The following is an 18,420-nucleotide window of genomic DNA, read 5'->3' on the forward strand; positions in this document are numbered from 1 at the left end:
AATATAAGTATATGTATATATGTATAGGTATACACATATATATGTATATATAAATATACATATGTATGCTAACTTCATTAAGTCATATTGCAATGTTTATTGTTTACAGAAATGCTGAAACTGATTGTTGAAAAAAATCATTTAGTGTACTCTTCTGTTTTGTATACAGCATATAGAACTATTTAATTAAAAAAATACCTACAGTGCAAGAGCATTTTTTAAAGGATGCTCAGTTTTCCAAAAGCTTAAGAGAATATGGATTCAGTTTGTTGTAAGTCAGCTGTTTTATAACTAGCAGCAAGGTTGCCGCACTCTGCTTCTTTGGCTGTTGCATAGTCGGTAATGCGCTCACGCATGTCTTGCTCAGGTTTGTGCACACACAGCTAAATCTTTTAAATGGCTCCTACTATTATTTTGCCAAGAATTCTTATTACTCAATTTAAATTCACTGAACTACTGTTTCCCTTGAAAAAGTAAAGTGTAACGCAAATACTTAAGCTGCTTCTTGATTCTTCACACAGGTCTTGGTAGAGCTGGCTGGGTTTATTTCATAAACATCTGTCCATTCAGTATTGGGACTTCACAGTGAGAAGAAGGCAAAAGCAGATAGATGCCTTGCATTGGGTTAATACACATTTAAAAAATGTTACGTTAGATAATTTAAAATTATTTTTACTGCATACTGGTACCGTGGCAAGTACAATTCAAACTATGTTATGTCTTTATGTTTTGACATCGGCAGATAGTATTTAGTATTTATGTACTTTCCATAAAGTACTTTTCACCTGACTTGGACATTTTGACAACTCTTTCTTTCAACTCTCAAATTTTTTCAGCTCTGAAAATGCTGGATTACCAGGTGGATAGAATTCAATCGGGAAATAGGAAATAAAGCTATGAAAGGAACCAAGGCCCTGTGCTGTGTCATCCTTGCAGTCCATGGCTTCTAAAGGACACTTTCATCCCAGCATCATGTGTTTCTACCCTTTGCCTGTATGAACCACATCTATGTATTGCCACTGGGCATCACCCTACAGCTAGCTGGAACTACCCTAATGCATTCTAGAAGCAACGACTGAACATCACAATACTCCCAACCCTGTCCTGAGAATAGTAAACGATCATGCAACAGATGAGGGTGAGAGGTCAACCATAATTAAGAATCATACCAGCAGTTCCAGATAGGTTCCATAGGGTTATATTAAGAGATTAGGTTTATCTTTGCTTTGCCCTTTATGCTTTTCTAACAACTAAAATATGACATTAAAAAGCCACTTTACAATAGAAGTCAATAAAGCTGATTTGTGTAGTCTAAAGAATGGCTCTAAATCTTCAAGTATTACATAGAGAATATATTTTTCACTAAATTTGGAGCAATTTAAAATGTCCTAAGAACATTTTTTGCTCTGTCAAAGAATTCAAGGTTGTAAAGTCAAATAGCTTGACAGAAAAATTCAGGCAATTTATATGATGGCTGATAGAAACAATCCATCTCATCTCAAATCAAGTCAAATTAAAATTAGACTTTGGGAATGACATAAATAAGGAACTCTGTTACAAGAGCCTCTAGTGAGGTTAGTGGTGAGCTTCTTGAAGACAGAGAACATATATTATTTATCTTTGGTTTTTTTTCTATTTGTCAGGCACATGCAAAGCAATACATGAAGTACAAAAATGAATAAGAAATGGCTCCTGATCTCAAAAAAAAATTCTAGTCAAGGGATGATGGCTTATATCCCAAAGAAATCATATTTTTCTGTATGTTGCTGCAGGTTATTGGCTTAAAATAAAGCTATATTCTGTTTTAAGAAATAGATCCATTGCTGTTTGTTAGTTCCCTTTTAAATATGATCCAAATTGTAACACTGCACATTGATATACACATTTTACAACTTCCAAGTACCTGTTAATAGTGAATGATTTTCTTTCCAGCCCATTTAGCAAAGTTATAATCTTTAATATTTTTCATATTAAGGTCTTCAATCTGTCTTATGGTACATAAGCCCGGTTCCCATCATTTAAAATCTTTATTGGATCCATGTAAAACTGAAGCAAAATAATTTTGTCAATGCAGGCTTCTTAAAAGGAGACTTCCATTTTCTATGCAAATAGTTACTTTTCATCAAGTCCCAGCACATTTAAGGTAATCAGACTAACTGCATTATTTTGCCCCTTTAGAATGGTATACTAGGTATACCATGTGTGCATTAATCCATAAATCTACATTAAAACACATATAACCCTCGGAACTTGATGCATGATGATTTGTAAATAATTATAGTTTTCTGAAAATCAAACACATTTTATTCTAAGGAGGAATATAATTAGTTAAGGAAGAGTGGAGAATTGGAGGTAAGAATAAGAAATAATCATGTAGAAAATTAGAAGTAATGACCAACCTGAATAAGAAAAGTGAAAACACTGAATGGGTAGAAAGGGAACTCAGTCCTGGTTCTGAGCATGAAAAGGGTCTAATGCCATAATACCCCCATTTTAACACTTACTAGCTGTAGGGATCTGGTAAGTTACTAAACGTCTTTGTGTTTGTTTTCTAATCCATAAAATAGGCATGATAATAGCACCCACTTCAAAGGTTGTAAGTATATTAGTAGCCATAAAGAATTAAATAGTGCTTGAAGCATAATTAGAACTCACTAAATATTATCTGTTGTTATAAAATATCAATGTTAGAAGTTACATTAAACTTCTATCACAACCTCCTAACCAAAGCAGGGATTTCCTTTATGACATGCTGAATAAGCATCCAGCTAGCTTCAGCAAAAAGTCTTACAAGAGGTCTTCATTGTATCATAAGGTAGGCCAATTTATATTCAGACAACCTAACTGCTAGAAAATTTTTCTTTCCTACTGATGTCTCTGTTTAGATAGCTATGGCTGCCAACATTGAAAGTGTGCTATTGATAGAAGATTATTTCAAATTAAAATCCTATATACTGGAATTCATCCTCCTCTGGGTAGACTCATAAATATGAAATCTGCCTCCTTCTTGATTAATTAACTTTTTTATTACTCCACCAGGGTCAGCTGGCCCTCTTTCTGCTTCATGCTTCACCATTAATAATCATCCCCAAATTTCTGGCTGCTGTTAATAATGATGTAGCTAATTTCATCCTTGGTAATTAAAGCAGTACAGATTGGGTTTCAACCAATAGACTGGATCAAACATAATAGAGATTTTTTTTAAAAAGGTGTGTAAGGAGGGATATCTATTTAACAACAAAAAAGTCATTTTACTCTACCTCAAATACCCCCAAATTTTAGAATTAACAATTAATTTGTAATTAAAATTGCATATATCATGTTTCTACATGACTCAAATCAGTTACAGCTTGCTTGTTACCCAAAATATAGCAAGCAATATTGCTTACCCGTGGCAAATAAAATATTTGATTCTTTCTTTTTTGAATGGTAGGCAATATGCTATTCTTCCATATTTTGAAATTACACATTCTTCATTTATTTAATTAAATGTGTATTGGAAACTATGTATAAGACATTTTATGAGACACAAAGATACACAGGTGACAGTTCTTGACCTCAAAGTGCTAGCAACTTAGTAAAGAAGTAAGCCCTCACACAATAAAATATTACAGAAAGTCTGAGGAAAGAGTGATTACTTCTCACTGGATTGATCAGAAACACTTCAGGAGGTGTAGCATGTGAGCCGGACTGACCATTTGTAATGTGATAGGTTTCTGAATATTCCAGTTGGAAGTCACAGACACAGCTTAGATATGACAAAGATTCAGAAAATTTCGTGCATGAAGCATTTATACATTTTCCCAGGGTATGTGTTAACTAGAGGGAGATAGAACAGAAACGATGTCAATTTGGATTAGATTGGAGGAAGACTTGAATATTTGTTGAGAAACTCACATTTTATTTAGTAGAAAATACCCAACGATTTGGAGTTTTTAAGTGTAGAAAGTTGAGTATAGAAAAATTAGTCAAATGAGGGCATGAAAAATAGACTAAGGAAGAAGAAATTAAAGACACGATCTTGCACCTTAATTTTCAGGATCATTTCCATCCATAAATTGTTAAAACTTATCAAATTGCTTAAATATGAAACCATACTAAAAATAGCTAAATTTTATGGGTGTTTTTGAAATAACTAAGCGATTAAATTGATTTATTTGTATCAACATAACACTTTTTGTATAAATGTGTAAGACATGGCATAAGATTCTATTTGAAACACTCGCTGTGATTCAGTAATTTATACTTTGGTTAGGTTGATCATAATGACTTTTATGTGGTTATTTAAGTGATATAAATCTAGTCCATCATTACTACTTTTGGTAAATAATGGTATATTTTAAAATGTTGACAGATGTGGCTTTGGTGCTACAGAAGTGTTTCATGTAGCTTACAGGTAAAAACCTAAATTTACATATTATTAAAATTTAAGGTATAATTAACCTTTTCAGGGAAAAGGAATGCATTGCTTATATGTTGGCTGTGTATTAACTCTCCTGAATCATTTGGATAACCATTAAGGCAATGGAAGAGGTAAATTACGTGTAAAATTCCAGTTTTCTTTCAAAAATTGGCTTTAAGCTATGGATTTTTATACCTTTTGATAGCTTCACAAGCTGTTTTACAGTATATAAGTAAAATGTTTAAGTTGACTGCAATCTAGCAGGATATGTTTTATTTTGGTTTAAAAAATGAACCCATAAAAGTATTTTTTGTTTCTCTAAATTACATTTGAATATTAGATAAATCTTGGTTGTGTTTTAAATAAAAACAAATGTTTGACTACCTTATCATTAAATTATTTCTTTTTAACAATGTACGTGTAATTTTAACAGATGATTGTTAAAATTGAATCAAATATGGTTTTTCAAGCAATTTGTAAGGATATGGATAACATTATTGGTTATGTAGATAACTTTTCAATTTTAATTCTCATCTTTTTCTTCGTTGAAAAGAAGCACATTTTCTCCAGAAAATAAGCTCAGAAAAAAAAAAACAAATATGAGGCAGATAAAATTTTCTGTCGTTTCATCCATATAAGCCAAAAAGGCCTGTAGTTGACAGTGTGTATGTGTGTGTGCACACCAGTGTGTGTGCGTGCGTGTGGGTGTGTTTGATACTTTGGGGCATAATATGGATTTTATATTAATTTTGAGAAAATTCTTATATTTGAGAGCTTCTGACTAACACCTATCTATTGTTCACCTATCTTTCGAGAAGATCCACATGGAATATTTATATATTCTTACTTTCTTGCTACTGATTCTGTAGTTTATTGTAATTTTGTTAAATCTATTCCAAAAAGATGGGGGGATCAATTACAGTACCTAATAAAAAGACCTGTACACAATAGCAGTTCAATAAATGCTGTTAGTGAACATAATATTTAGCTATACACTATTAGTCCTAAGAGAGATTAGCAGACATATGAAATGTCCGTATTGAAACACAAAAAGAAAGTGTTTTGTGACTATATATGAGTGACTTTCTACTTACTTATCTATAGATCTATCAGTCATTTCTCTCTGCCTTGTTCTCTCTCTCTCTTTCTACATAACATAGGGAATGAGGTTGTTCTATAGACTTAGGAAAAGAGGATCCCAATAGCTATAGTTCAAGTAGGCTCTTTTTATAGTGCTAACAGTCATAGTTAGTACTCTTCAAACTTGCTGGCCGGTTTCCACTAGCACATTCTGACTCTGGAAAAAAATCCAACCTCTGGTCTAAAAAAAGAGCAAGAGGAGTCACGGTGATAGCTCCTCAGAATGGGAGAAAATATTTGCAAATGAAGCAATTGAAAAAGGATTAATCTCCAAAATATACAAGCAGCTCATGCAGCTCAATATCAAAAAAAAACAAACAACCCAATCCAAAATTGGGCGGAAGAACTAAATAGACAATTCTCCAAAGAAGACATACAGATTGCCAACAAACACGTGAAAGGATGCTCAACATCACTAATCATTAGAGAAATGCAAATCAAAACCACAATGAGGTATCACCTCACACCAGTCAGAATGGCCATCATCAAAAAATCTACAAACAATAAATGCTGGAGAAGGTGTGGAAAAGGGAACCCTCTTGCACTGTTGGTGGGAATATAAATTGATACAGCCACTATGGAGAACAGTATGGAGGTTCCTTAAAACACTAAAAATAGCACTACCATATGACCCAGCAATCCCACTACTGGGCATATACCCTGAGAAAAACATAATTCAAAAAGAATCATGTACCACAATGTTCACTGAAGCACTATTTACAATAGCCGGGACACGGAACCAACCTGAATGTCCATCGACAGATGAATGGATAAAGAAGATGTGGCACATACATACAATGGAATATTACTCAACCATAAAAAGAAACAAAATTGAGTTATTTGTAGTGAGGTGGATGGATCTAGCATCCATCTTACTTCATCTTACAGAGTGAAGTAAGTCAAAAAGAGAAAAACAAATACTGTGTGCTAACACATATATATGGAATCTAAAAAAAAATGGTTCTGATGAACCTAGGGGCAGGACAGGAATAAAGACGCAGACGTAGAGAATGGACTTGAGGACCGGGGAGGGGGAAAGGTAAGCTGGGACGAAGTGAGAGAGTAGCACTGACATATATACACTACCAAATGTAAAATAGATAGCTAGTGGGAAGCAGCTGCATAGCACAGGGAGATCAGCTCGGTGCTTTGTGATGACCTAGAGGGGTGGGCTAGGGAGGGTGGGAGAGCTGCGCAAGAGGGAGGGGATATGGGGGCATAGGAATATATATAGCTGATTCACTTTGTTATACAGCAGCAAGTAACACAACATTGTAAAGCAATTATACTCTAGTAAAGATGTTAAAAAATAAAAGAAGCCACTATGTTTGTAGAGTACAAGTAATCAGTTAAGAACATTATAATTTTGAAAAAGAATTGTTTCATATTTTATATTATTGTCTCATTGGTTGATAGCAAACTAAAAGTTGAACAAAGTAAAATAGGTATGGCTAAAGGGAATGACATTGTAAACTACTATGTTTTGCTTATTTTAAAAAATTTGAACCAGACCATCAAACGAGAGAGTACCTAATTTCACCTCCCCACTTCACACCCCATCTCTATGCATTATAAAGTCAGTTAATTAAACAATACACAAGAGAGACCTTAATAAGAAAGTTGACATTACAATAGTTCAGACAGTACTTGAAAAACAAAAGCTATAAAAATTTAAAGATGCGCTAGGAGGGTATGTAGAGAAAAAGACTGATGCTGTCAGTTTGGATTCATATCATTATATTCCTGAATTTATAGTAAACCTACGCATATCCTACTATGACATTATTCATTGAAATTCTCTTCTGGATATAAACAGCATGCTTTGAAAATGCAATTTAAAGCTAACCAGATAAAAAATGATCCTTTAAATGATTTTTCCTCAGGCTGTAAATTGACTTGGGAGCCACTCTATGCACCCAAACTCCAGGTTTACACAAACATATTTTTCAGACTCTTCTCAAACGCTGTTGTCTCTTCAAGGGTGTTATAAAAGTCACTTTCATGACATTTATAAATCAGTAATTCAGAATATGGTTTTTGCTGTCTGCTGCTGCGGTCAGGTGCTTCTAGGGTTCTAATCCTGCACCTCCACTCATTGGTTATCAGATTTTGGTAAAGCTACTTAAGTTTCTAAAAAGAGTTATAATCTTAGCAGAATTAAAAAGATAATTTGTGTAAACTGCTCAGCAGACAGTCTTGCACATGTTACTGGTCATGTTACTCCCTAATTAAAATCCTCCCATGAATCTTCAATATCTTCATAAAGCCCAGTAAGCTTAACATGGCCCAAAGAGCAGCTTCGTCTTGTTCTTGGCCCCTGTCTAATTCTCTGCTTTTAGCTCCCACCATTTTATTTTTCATGTCTCCTCACTGTAGTCACACCACACAGTTGGCTCTTCTTTAAATTTTTCATGCTGCCTCAGGTCTCAGTGCTTTTGCTATTCCTTTATCACCCTTCTTTAAGGAATGAGCCACGGCTTCTCATCCTCCAGACTTTCATGATCTATTCATGCTGAATTAGGGCCGCTTCTCTGTGCTCTCATAGCACTCTTTGCATATCTGTCTGGTAGTACATGTCATTCAACCTTGTATTTTTTTATTGAAACTTTCATTTTCCTCCCACAAATCTAGACTATAAATTATGTGAAGGCAGAGGTTGCAGGTCTTATTACTTTTTTATCCCCAGAGACTCACTCAGAGTATGGCACATGTTAACTGTCCTATATATTTTTCATTGAATGAATCAATGTTATACTGGGTCATGGTAAGTATGGGACCTTTCTGCTAAGGAGTTTCAAAGTACTTAACTTTTACATAACGTCTGAAAGAATTCTAGTCCTGAAAGTACAATAAGTTGAAATTTAGAGTTAAAACCAAATACAATTTTTAATATTTAGATCAGAACTTACGTTTTCTTATTAGACTAGATTGCTTTGTCTAAAAGTCCCAGACAAACATAAATGAATTATCTAGATTTAGACCTATGAGTTTGAGAGTACATTTCTGACTTGATGATATAATACTCAAAAATGTCATACTTTTAAAAAGTTAGGTGAATTTCTTCATCTGTGAAATAAGATGCAATAACACACCCTGGACAAGACAATGATGTGACTCTTCCCTGGACCAAACTTTCCTTGAATTGTGTCCTTGGCTTTGCACCTAGATTAAGTCTTGACATGTGGGCAGGGAAGAAAGCAGTCAATAGGACATAGCAGGGACACTTTTTGAATATTTTATATTGCTTTTGATTATGGAGTTTTGTTTTGTGATAACTACACTCCCAATAATTTCATCTCTAGCTTGAAAAGTCTATAGTCTTCAGTGGGATTAGAAATGACTATCACAGATATTAAACACCCAGGTTATAAGTATTCTTTTTATTCATTAGTTTACTTTCCCTCCCTAAGCTGTATTCCTTCTTAATTAAATGTCAGTGCTTTTCCACTTTTTAGTTAGATATAGTTGTAACGAAAAAGTTCTTATGGATCAACGTTGTTCATTAACGTAAAAACAACAACAAAACACTCCTTCTGTCATATAGTTAGAAACTCACATAGCTTCACTTTCAGGGAGTGATAAACTGGGGGAATTGTGGCTTAATCAGTGGTCTTACCATTAGCATTTTATAATTCCAATGGAAGGACTTGGCAGGATGGTAGAGTACGGGCCTTGGAAGGAGATAGCCCTTAGTTTCAAATTTTAGCTTAGTTTTCTTACCAGCTGCATGAATCTGACAAGTTGCTCAATTTCCCTAGGCTTCTGATTTCTCATAAGTAAAATTAGGAAAATAATACTGGTCTCACTGGATGTTGAAACGTTTAAAAGAGACAACACATGTAAAATACTGCACATCATTTTTGGTACCTATAAGAATAGGCTCAATAAATGGTAGATATTATTATTGTTATTCATAAATAATTTTTAGAATAAAGTTGCTATTCTTGAATTCTTATGCAAATATGGGTATTTTAACAGTGATGGGAACAGAATTTTATTATAATTAGGTATTTAGATATTTTTCCATCAAAGTACATAGCAAAAGCCAACTATATCATCCTTACAAAGATAGCAATGTGATGGATTTCTAAAATTGAAAAAATAATTCAATGGTAGAGCTGGGTTTAGAATGAACATGACATTTAATGCTATGTTACATGACTTTGGAACACCTCACTCCCCTCACCTCCCATTTTGGTTTTCAATACATTGACACTATGAAATTAATTTGAGTTTCTAATCAAGCCCATGCATCTAATATTTAAACTTATAATGTGCATTTCAGTGGAGTTTGTCTCCTGACCACTGTTTTTATTGATCTAATATAACAAGCCAAAGCTGCACAATTTTGAACTAACTGCTAAAATCATTTGCTCATGGCTTTACTCTCTTCCAAGTATTCATTAGTATCACATTATGATGCCAAGACTGGCGGACAATTAGGCTAACACCACCCAGTGAGACTCTCTGTGTTGTGGCCTGAGTGATGAATTCTGCATAAAGAGACAGATATAGGCCACATTACAACTGTGGTAGAGCATGGCACTTCATGAAAATATTTAACGATAGCACCAAAACATTAACTGAAACGACTGTATGAGTATTTACATGAACAGAATCCTGCTTGATGAGACTATTCAAAATTTGGGACATTAGATTTTCAACTATCAGGTCAGATTGGAACCACACTAAATTAACATCTTATTTTACATCTTTGTGTGAAACTTACTTTCATCTCCTGTTTCAAACTCAAACTTCTGACTGTATCCACTGTACCCTGTTGCAGTCCTCACTCGGATATGAAAAATGTACTTAGTGGCTGGCTTGAGACCTGTGATGATGGCACTGGGGGCCTTGGACCTCGTGGAGGAATAGGAGAGCTGCGGCTCGTGCTCCTGGAGACAGAAGAGAAGAGAAGGGGAGTGAAGCAGGGTTATTTTCCTTTACCTTGAGACACTGTAAAGTCAAGCTGAGGAATTCTGCTCTCTCAAAAATACTGATTAAGAACTGGTGCAAGCATGGTTTTCCATAATTTAGTGCTTCATTTTTCATCAATTATAATGCATATGATATGGTCTTGATTTGGAAACTTATTAAGAAAGATGATGATCTTGTATTTTTGGTGATTTGGATTTCTGACCTGACTCTAAGGAATGGTGGTGGCGTGGAGAGCACGTTTACACAGAATGGCAGCTGCATCTTGAATAAAATGGGCACATCAGATCAGACCGCGCCAGCAGCAAGCAAGGAGCAAGGGTGGGAGAATTCAAGTACCCGCTACTCACTTCTACCCGCAGGTAGTGCCAAAATGCCGGCGCTATCCGTGGGTAGACCTGTGGGTGAAAGGAAAAATAAATTAATTGTTTTTTTTTAAGTTTGCGATCTTTTAACCCGAATCAACTGCATTGTTCTGAAACTCAGTGATTCCCCAGTAGTAACAGTGAAGTTGAAGCAACTTAAGACATAAAACGATGAAAATTTTCCTTTGAGGGAGAGTTGACTCCCCTGCAAAATACCACAGTTTACTTTGTAAAGATGTACGAGATACATAATGATTGTGAGGTAGATTTTTTTTTTTAATCGAAAACAAATTTATGGTTACCAAAGGGAAAAGGTGGAGCGGGGGAGAGGGATAAATCAGGAGTTTGGGATTAACATACATGCACTACTATATATGATAGATAACGAACAAGGACCTACTATACAGCACAGGGAACTCTACTCAATATTCTGTGATAACCTTTATGAGAAAAAAAATCTAGAAAAGAATGAATATATGTATAACTGAATCACTTTGCTGTACACCTGAAACTAACACACATTGTAAATCAACTACACTCCAATAATTTTTTTCTTAAATACAAAAAAAAAAAAAAAAGTACATACTTCTTTTTTTCAAAGAACCCTCTGGGAGTATGTGTTTCAACTGTGTTGACTTCTTGCCCTCATTTAATGCAGCCAGAAGACCCTGGGCTTGTGTCGCACCATGAAGCCTTTGTCCGGTTCTCCTGTTTTTATTTTTATTATTTATTTATTTATTTATCTTTTAACATCTTTATTGGAGTATAATTACTTTACAATGGTGTGTTAGTTTCTGCTTTATAACAAAGTGAATCAGCTATACATATACATATATCCCCATATCCCCTCCCTCTTGTGTCTGCCTCCCACCCTCCCTATCCCACCCCTCTAGGTGGTCACAAAGCACCGAGCTGATCTCCCTGTGCTATGTGGCTGCTTCCCACTAGCTATTTATTTTACATTTGGTAGCGTATATATGTCCATGCCGCTCTTCACTTCTTCCCAGCTTACTCTTCCCCCTCCCCGTGAGGTAGATTTTAAAACAGTCTGCCTGTGAGGGAGCATCAAAGACACAGCACAGTATGAAAGACAGCACACCTGAGAAATCAGGCAGGACTGGAGGCTTGGTTCCCAGTCACCCGTGGTTAACTGCCAAACTACCTCTTCTCACTAACAGGAAGCACAACTGACTGAATGCCCTCATCATTCAGGGTCTTTTAAGTGGGCTGTCTTGTCCACCACCTCAGAACAATTTACTTGTGCCTTTAAGAGACTGTCCACAATATGCTGGTAGTGGGAACACATTAAAGTCAATACTGTTTTTGTATAGTGTTATTGTTCAATAACTTTATAATGGTGTTCTAGTACGGTATCTGAAAAAAATATTTTTGTATGAACTACTCTTCTAAATTTATAGGTCAAATTAGGCTACCAGGCCCTTGAGTTAATTCTCCACTATTCTCATTATAAAATATCTAAAGATAGAGATTCTCAGAGATGGAAGAAACTTACAAGATCATTAATTAAGTCACTCATGCTTAAATTCGATCTATAATATTCCCATCAAGATTTCATTTAGCCTTTGCCTGAAAATATCTGTTGTTCAGGAGATCTGCCAGGCAAACGAAGTAACCTACATACATGCAGAATGTATCAAACTGCATTTATTGGCTGGTGATGCTATAAGATTTAGAACTATGAAAATCATTTTCCTTAAGCTACTTTTGAGAAAAAAAAATCCTTAAAGATCATTTTAAATCTTTATGGCCTTGTTTGTCAAAACTTTATATGCTACATGGTTATTCTCTGTCTAGCTGAGGAATTGAATTTGTCATCTATACCCCAAATAGAACTGTTTATTAAACACAAAGTACAAAGAAAAAATGAGTTAACAATAGCAACTTTTTAAATAAAAAAGACAAAACAGATAAATTGTAACTTATATTTATCCCTAGGTTGTTTCCAGATTAGAAAGTAAATAAATATCTGCCTGTTATAAAATCCAAGAAAATAAATTCTATAAAATCATTGGTGGCAGTAATTATCTGCTAACGGCCTAAAGAAGAAGCTTTCTAAGATGAAGGCCTTTATAATTAAGGGGTTTAACACCCATATTGTGGAGAAAGAAAGTTTGTGTTCTATTGGAAGAGATGATACTGTTTCTGGTAGAAATTTGTAAAAACTTTTGGATTGTTCATTCTTACATAGAAGAGGAGAATATTCCACCTCTCACAGAATTTTCTGCAACATAAGAGTTATGGGGTATTCTGAGTAGCATTGCACAGTATGAAATTATGATTGAGAGAATTTTAAAATCCTGAAAAAAAGAATTTAATCTTATCCTTAAAGAGAGGACATACAGATTGAAAAATTTACTTAGAATGGCCCCATAATAATTACACATTATGTCTTTGCTGCTTCACAAAAACATAGCTAAATGGTAATTTATTGCTCAGTAAAGTTACAGGGAGCAAAGGACTCCTTTTGCAAATAGCTTTTAGCATGTCTGCTGTTATACAGAAGTGTATCTGTAGCTATATCCCTGGAATAAAAATCATTAAGTAGGAAGTATGCTTACATGGTTCCTCAGCCTACAACACAGCAGTGCGGGGGCAGCTGCCTCGCCTCACATCTTGCCTCCTCTGAGCATGCCAAGGAAGAGAGCTCAGAAAACAGTCATGCGAGTTCCTCCTTCCAGCGCATATCAGCCCTCTCTCCTCCTGGTGTTTCCAAGCTCTTGGGAAACTAAGTTAGCACTTATCCATGGAAAGCATAGGGCACTACTGTCCCAGAACTTTGGCTAATTGCCTTTCTGCTGATGCATCAACTCCAAGTCAAAGTAGCTGTCACCAGATAGAGACAGTGCTTTGCTGCAGAGCCATCGAGATCTCTTTATGCATCCATGGGGGCTCAATTCTGAACATGCTTGAATAGGGTATGTGTGAGAGTTTCTCTGGGGTTTGTACCATATGGAATTGCTATTTGTATAATACCTATGTCTTCAACTTTCCTAGGTAATACATTCCATTGTTCATAAAACTATCTTACAAGGTTTTACCCTTGCTAAATCCATAATAAAATCTTCTCATTCTTAATATTATTCATTTTAGTACTTTCTTTTTTTCTTGATCGAGCTTTCCAGAGGCTTGAACCAACTTTTGGCTTTATCTCTCTATTGTTTCTTTGTTTTCTATTTCATTTAATATCTGCTCTTACTACAAATTATTTTCTTTCTTCTTTTTTTGTGTTAATTATATTGTCTTCTAACTTCTTACATTTCATGCTTAACTCACTAATTGTCAGTACATCTTTTCAAATACAATTTAAGTCTACAAATTTCACTCTAAGTACTGCACTACTGCACTTCATAAGTTTTCATGATATATTATCAACCAGTTCTGAGTATTTACTAATTTCCATAAATACACTATTTTTTTAGTCTTTGTGGCAGATCCAGGATTATTATTTCACACTTTTAAGGGTCAAAACAGGTTGTCAGGCAGTAAATAAATGGCATAAAGTGAAGCTCCAAAGGCATAACCCCATGGGTCGCAAAGTACACTGGACTGTGGATAGGAGAGCACTGGCAGTCTTCTGTGCTAATGCTCATTGGCTGAACGTGAAACAGTTTTTGCACTACTTCCCCTTGGATAAGCATAAATAATAATATCAATCGTGGGACAAATCATTTAGTAGCAATGCACTTTAATGTACTGTTATGTATATCATTTCCTAAAATAAACATATATACAATTTCTATTTTATACATTTGTATTCACATATACTAAAAACATAGCTCAGAACTAAATAGTGTGAACACAGAGCATTCACTGTCAAAAAATATGCATGTATTACTCTCTAGAGATGTAGAGTTTAAGGTTCTCTTCTCAAGGGCAGAGCCTGCAGCTTAGTCTCAGGAATTGCCCCATCCCAGCTGCTGAGGATCTAGGTTTTCCTGGGAGTCTAATCTTATTGTTACATTGAACCTTTCATTTGCTTAAAATACTGACTCTATGTTTTATCTCTATAGATGTCAACTCTTCATGGTCACTAACAGGGATGTTCTTACTAGAGTCTGGACCCTCTTAGCATTCAGTCTGAAAACTAACTTAGTTAAAAGAAATAGGCTCAGGTGTCCAGTCACTATGGCTGCATCTTTCTGCAACCAGAGGTAACATGGTCTGTTATCAACAGAAGGCAGCATGTAAAGAATTCTGGATTAGAATTCTCCTGTCTTGGCTCGATTTTGGTTCTGCTTCTATTATGTACCTTGGTAAGTCACCTTCAAGACTTTGATTTGCTCATACAGAAAATTCATTCACTGCACCGACATTCACTGAATGCTCTCCATGGGTATGGTTTTAGGGCTCTACAGTAGATCTGGCTTACATAATCACCAAAGTTCTACCTAAGCAATTATATTCTATAATTTTTGTATGTTAGAAATACAAGTCTGCTCTCTTCTGCTGTGACTGATTCTCATCACGCCTCATCTTACTCTCTTGAGTTTACCGTCCCACTTATGGAAGTAGATTCAATAGGCCCACAAAGTGGTCATCTTTTAGCTGGTTTGCTTTCTCTTAAAGTCTTTGGGTCTAGGGAGTTTTCTGTAAGATGTTACCACATTGTTGTATTTTTTTAAAATTTTAAACTAATTGGATTACATATGTGATTAGAAATTATGTTGTAGAGTTTTTTTGTACAGATATATAGATCTAAATATATATCAGCAATCATAAGATAACAACCATGATTTATGCAGTGCTTTACAATTTGCAAGGTGTTTTCATACACATTCTTTATGTAGTACTCATAATAATCTTGTGAAGCAATAAGAACTGGTAATATTTTTAGTCTCACTTAGCCTATGATGAAATGGGTGCAGAAAGAATAAGTAACTTACCAAAGCACGTCACATAACTAGTCAGTGGCTTCTGTTAAAGTTGTGCGTTTTCACTATCCAATTTAGGCAGATATGTGCAGGGCAAAAATGCTTATAAATTAGACTTTGAGCCAAGGTTATTTTTTTCACACTTTATGTTCTTGATTATCTGATCACTAGAAATAACTTTAAATTTAAGACAGACTGTGAACCAGATAGTAATGATTTGATGGCATTAGAATACTTTTATATAAATAGTTCCTCAGTGGTAGAAACAATTTTCAACATTGAAAATTTCAAAGATAAAGTTATTTTCTACTAAGGTTAACACTTCCAATCATTCTGCCTTTATTTTTTTTCTATTTTGATATTATGTCATATAGACAGATTCCAGGAAATTCCAAGGGGCTTATAATTCACCCAGTCTTCCAAGGAACATAAAATATTCGTGTTTGGGGCTTCAGAATAGAATTTTTTTGATAAGGTCCAGGAGATTCTTCTAGAATTTTTGATGTATGATGGTACTCTACATGGCTTTATTCACAGAACAGTACTAAGAGGACAGACTAAAAGCATTGTTGGATTTTCCTTTATCCTTTCAAGTCATGCCAAGTTTAAGTCATCAGGAATAGGTAAAAGTGCTATTAAAAATTAGCACTCTACTACCACAATCATTATTTTTTAATTAGCAATGTCCTAATTAAGCCAATGGTAAAGCTCTTGTTCTACTGGCTAGGAGACTGAAGCTATAGGGTCCTAAGAAAAGAAAAAAGTGGATATTAATAGCTCTGCTAGGGGTCATCTAAGTCATTTTTTGTCTCTTTTCTCTTTCCATTTTTGTGTCTGTCTTTCTTACCCTGCCTCTCTGTCACACATACAAACACACACACACACACACACACACACACACAAACACACATTCATCAAACAATTCATGACAGAAGACAGTTGAGATGTCTCCATAATAATCGTCTCAAAACTAAACAAATTACAACCACATTTAGAACATGATTCATTATCTGCAGAAAGATATTTTCCCTGATAAAGCAAGAATTGCACAGCCTAGAAACATAAAGCTTGAAAGGTTATCAAAGAATTCTGTTGCCTAAACAATGGTATTAGCAAACCTGAAAATATTTTACTTGAATGAAAGGAAGTTATTTCACATGACCCTAGGAAAAGGAAAGCTTGTGTACTAGATCCTGCCAGAATTTAACAATTGCTTTCCAAAGAAGAGAGACAATGAATTTGGTGTATTTTATTTTATAGGTCATTACAATAATGAGCCCTACCTGGGCGCAGGTACTTAACATACCCTGGCTGAAAGATTCCTTAAGATTTTTCACATTTTTACTTTGATGCTGCAATCTCCTAATTACTAATGTGAATTCCCAAGTGCTATAGAAGTAGAAATAAATATATTTGTTCCTGGAAAGGACAGGCTTCCCTAAAATCAATATATGGGCATTGTGCTTTGTTCCTCAGTTTGCTTTTGAATTTAATTAGAATGAGTCAATCTCTGAGAGAGTCATGAACTTCTAGTGCACTCCAGTTGTAGGATTTGCAAAATAGAGCATCAGAATGAGCTGTGTGAGCCCAGGAACTGAAGTTATAGCATGTCCGTAAAATAGGCATACTTATATAAGAGCTTATAGTCCTAAAAAGTCATCTATTTTCATTCTTGTATCAGTTGCTTTGATTCATCCCGAAGAAGTGTTAATCTATACCATTTTTTAGAGCTTTTTAGAGAGAGAATCTTATTCTACTCCAGGCAAACCATAAGGTACACAGGTTCTTCCTAATTATCTTACTGAAATTTAAAAACAATAGTTTATTTTAATATGTGGAAAATGTCTCTCCTAATGATTGAGCTATAATAAACCATCATTTTCTCTCTGTTAATTATGACTGCCTACCTAGAAATTCGTAGAGGATTAACTGAAAAGAATTAGAACTAATAAGTCAGTTAGTTGGCCAACATACAATTATCAGTTGCTTTCCCATACACTAGCAATGACCAGTAAAATTATATTTTAAAATATTCCATATACCATAGCAACAGAAACCTTATAATACTTAAGTATATGACAAGAAATATGCAAGACCTCTATGAGTAAATCTATAACAGTTTGCTGTATAAAAAAGAAAATCCCTTGTTTTCATAACTGTAATTCAAAGATCTTTTGTAGAATACTACATAGTAGCAGTAAAAGTAGGAATCTTATTTTTCTTTGTTCTTGAATGGATTAGCTGTTAATGTGGAACTGTTAAATATAATTATGTCTGATTTAGATTTTTAGTAGATATCTAGGTGAGAACTTTTCTTCCTTTTTCTTAGACTGTAATTTTCTTTGTATTTTGTTTTTAAAATGTGAAATGGATTTTGAATGTTATAAAACAATTTATCTGTATTTGCCAAGGTGATTCTATGTTGTTCACCTTAATGTAGTATATACTTGTGAAGAACTATCTTTGCATTCCTAAGATAAACTCTACTTGTTAATACTTGGTTATAATATAGTTCTAAAATTTTTATTGCAATTTTGGATTCAGTTTGATAATATTTCAAATAGAATTTTTATACCTCTCTTTATAAATGATCTTGGCCTAGAGTTTTCTTGTTTTTAACCTTTTTTATTATCAATATCTAGTTATACTATTTGGGTTAAGCTATATTTAAGAGAATGTATTATGA

The 18,420-nt window shown here is 34.5% G+C and overlaps 1 protein-coding gene across 2 annotated transcripts in view; it reads right to left on the reverse strand.

Annotated features, from left to right (window-relative positions):
- The window catches only part of EPHA6 (EPH receptor A6), an 839,145-nt gene that overhangs the window by 280,710 nt on the left and 540,015 nt on the right, over nt 1-18,420 (reverse strand). The window contains exons 7-8 of one of the 2 annotated variants that reach the window (XM_068545595.1): nt 10,828-10,875; nt 10,272-10,437 (exon numbers count right to left, since the gene is read on the reverse strand). In XM_068545595.1, the coding sequence (XP_068401696.1) occupies nt 10,272-10,437; nt 10,828-10,875 (214 nt within the window). The remainder of the gene's footprint in view (nt 1-10,271; nt 10,438-10,827; nt 10,876-18,420) is intronic. The other variant, XM_068545596.1, reaches the window with a different exon arrangement.

This window comes from Eschrichtius robustus, chromosome 6, assembly GCF_028021215.1.
Source record: "Eschrichtius robustus isolate mEscRob2 chromosome 6, mEscRob2.pri, whole genome shotgun sequence".
NCBI classification, from domain to species: Eukaryota; Metazoa; Chordata; class Mammalia; order Artiodactyla; family Eschrichtiidae; genus Eschrichtius; species Eschrichtius robustus.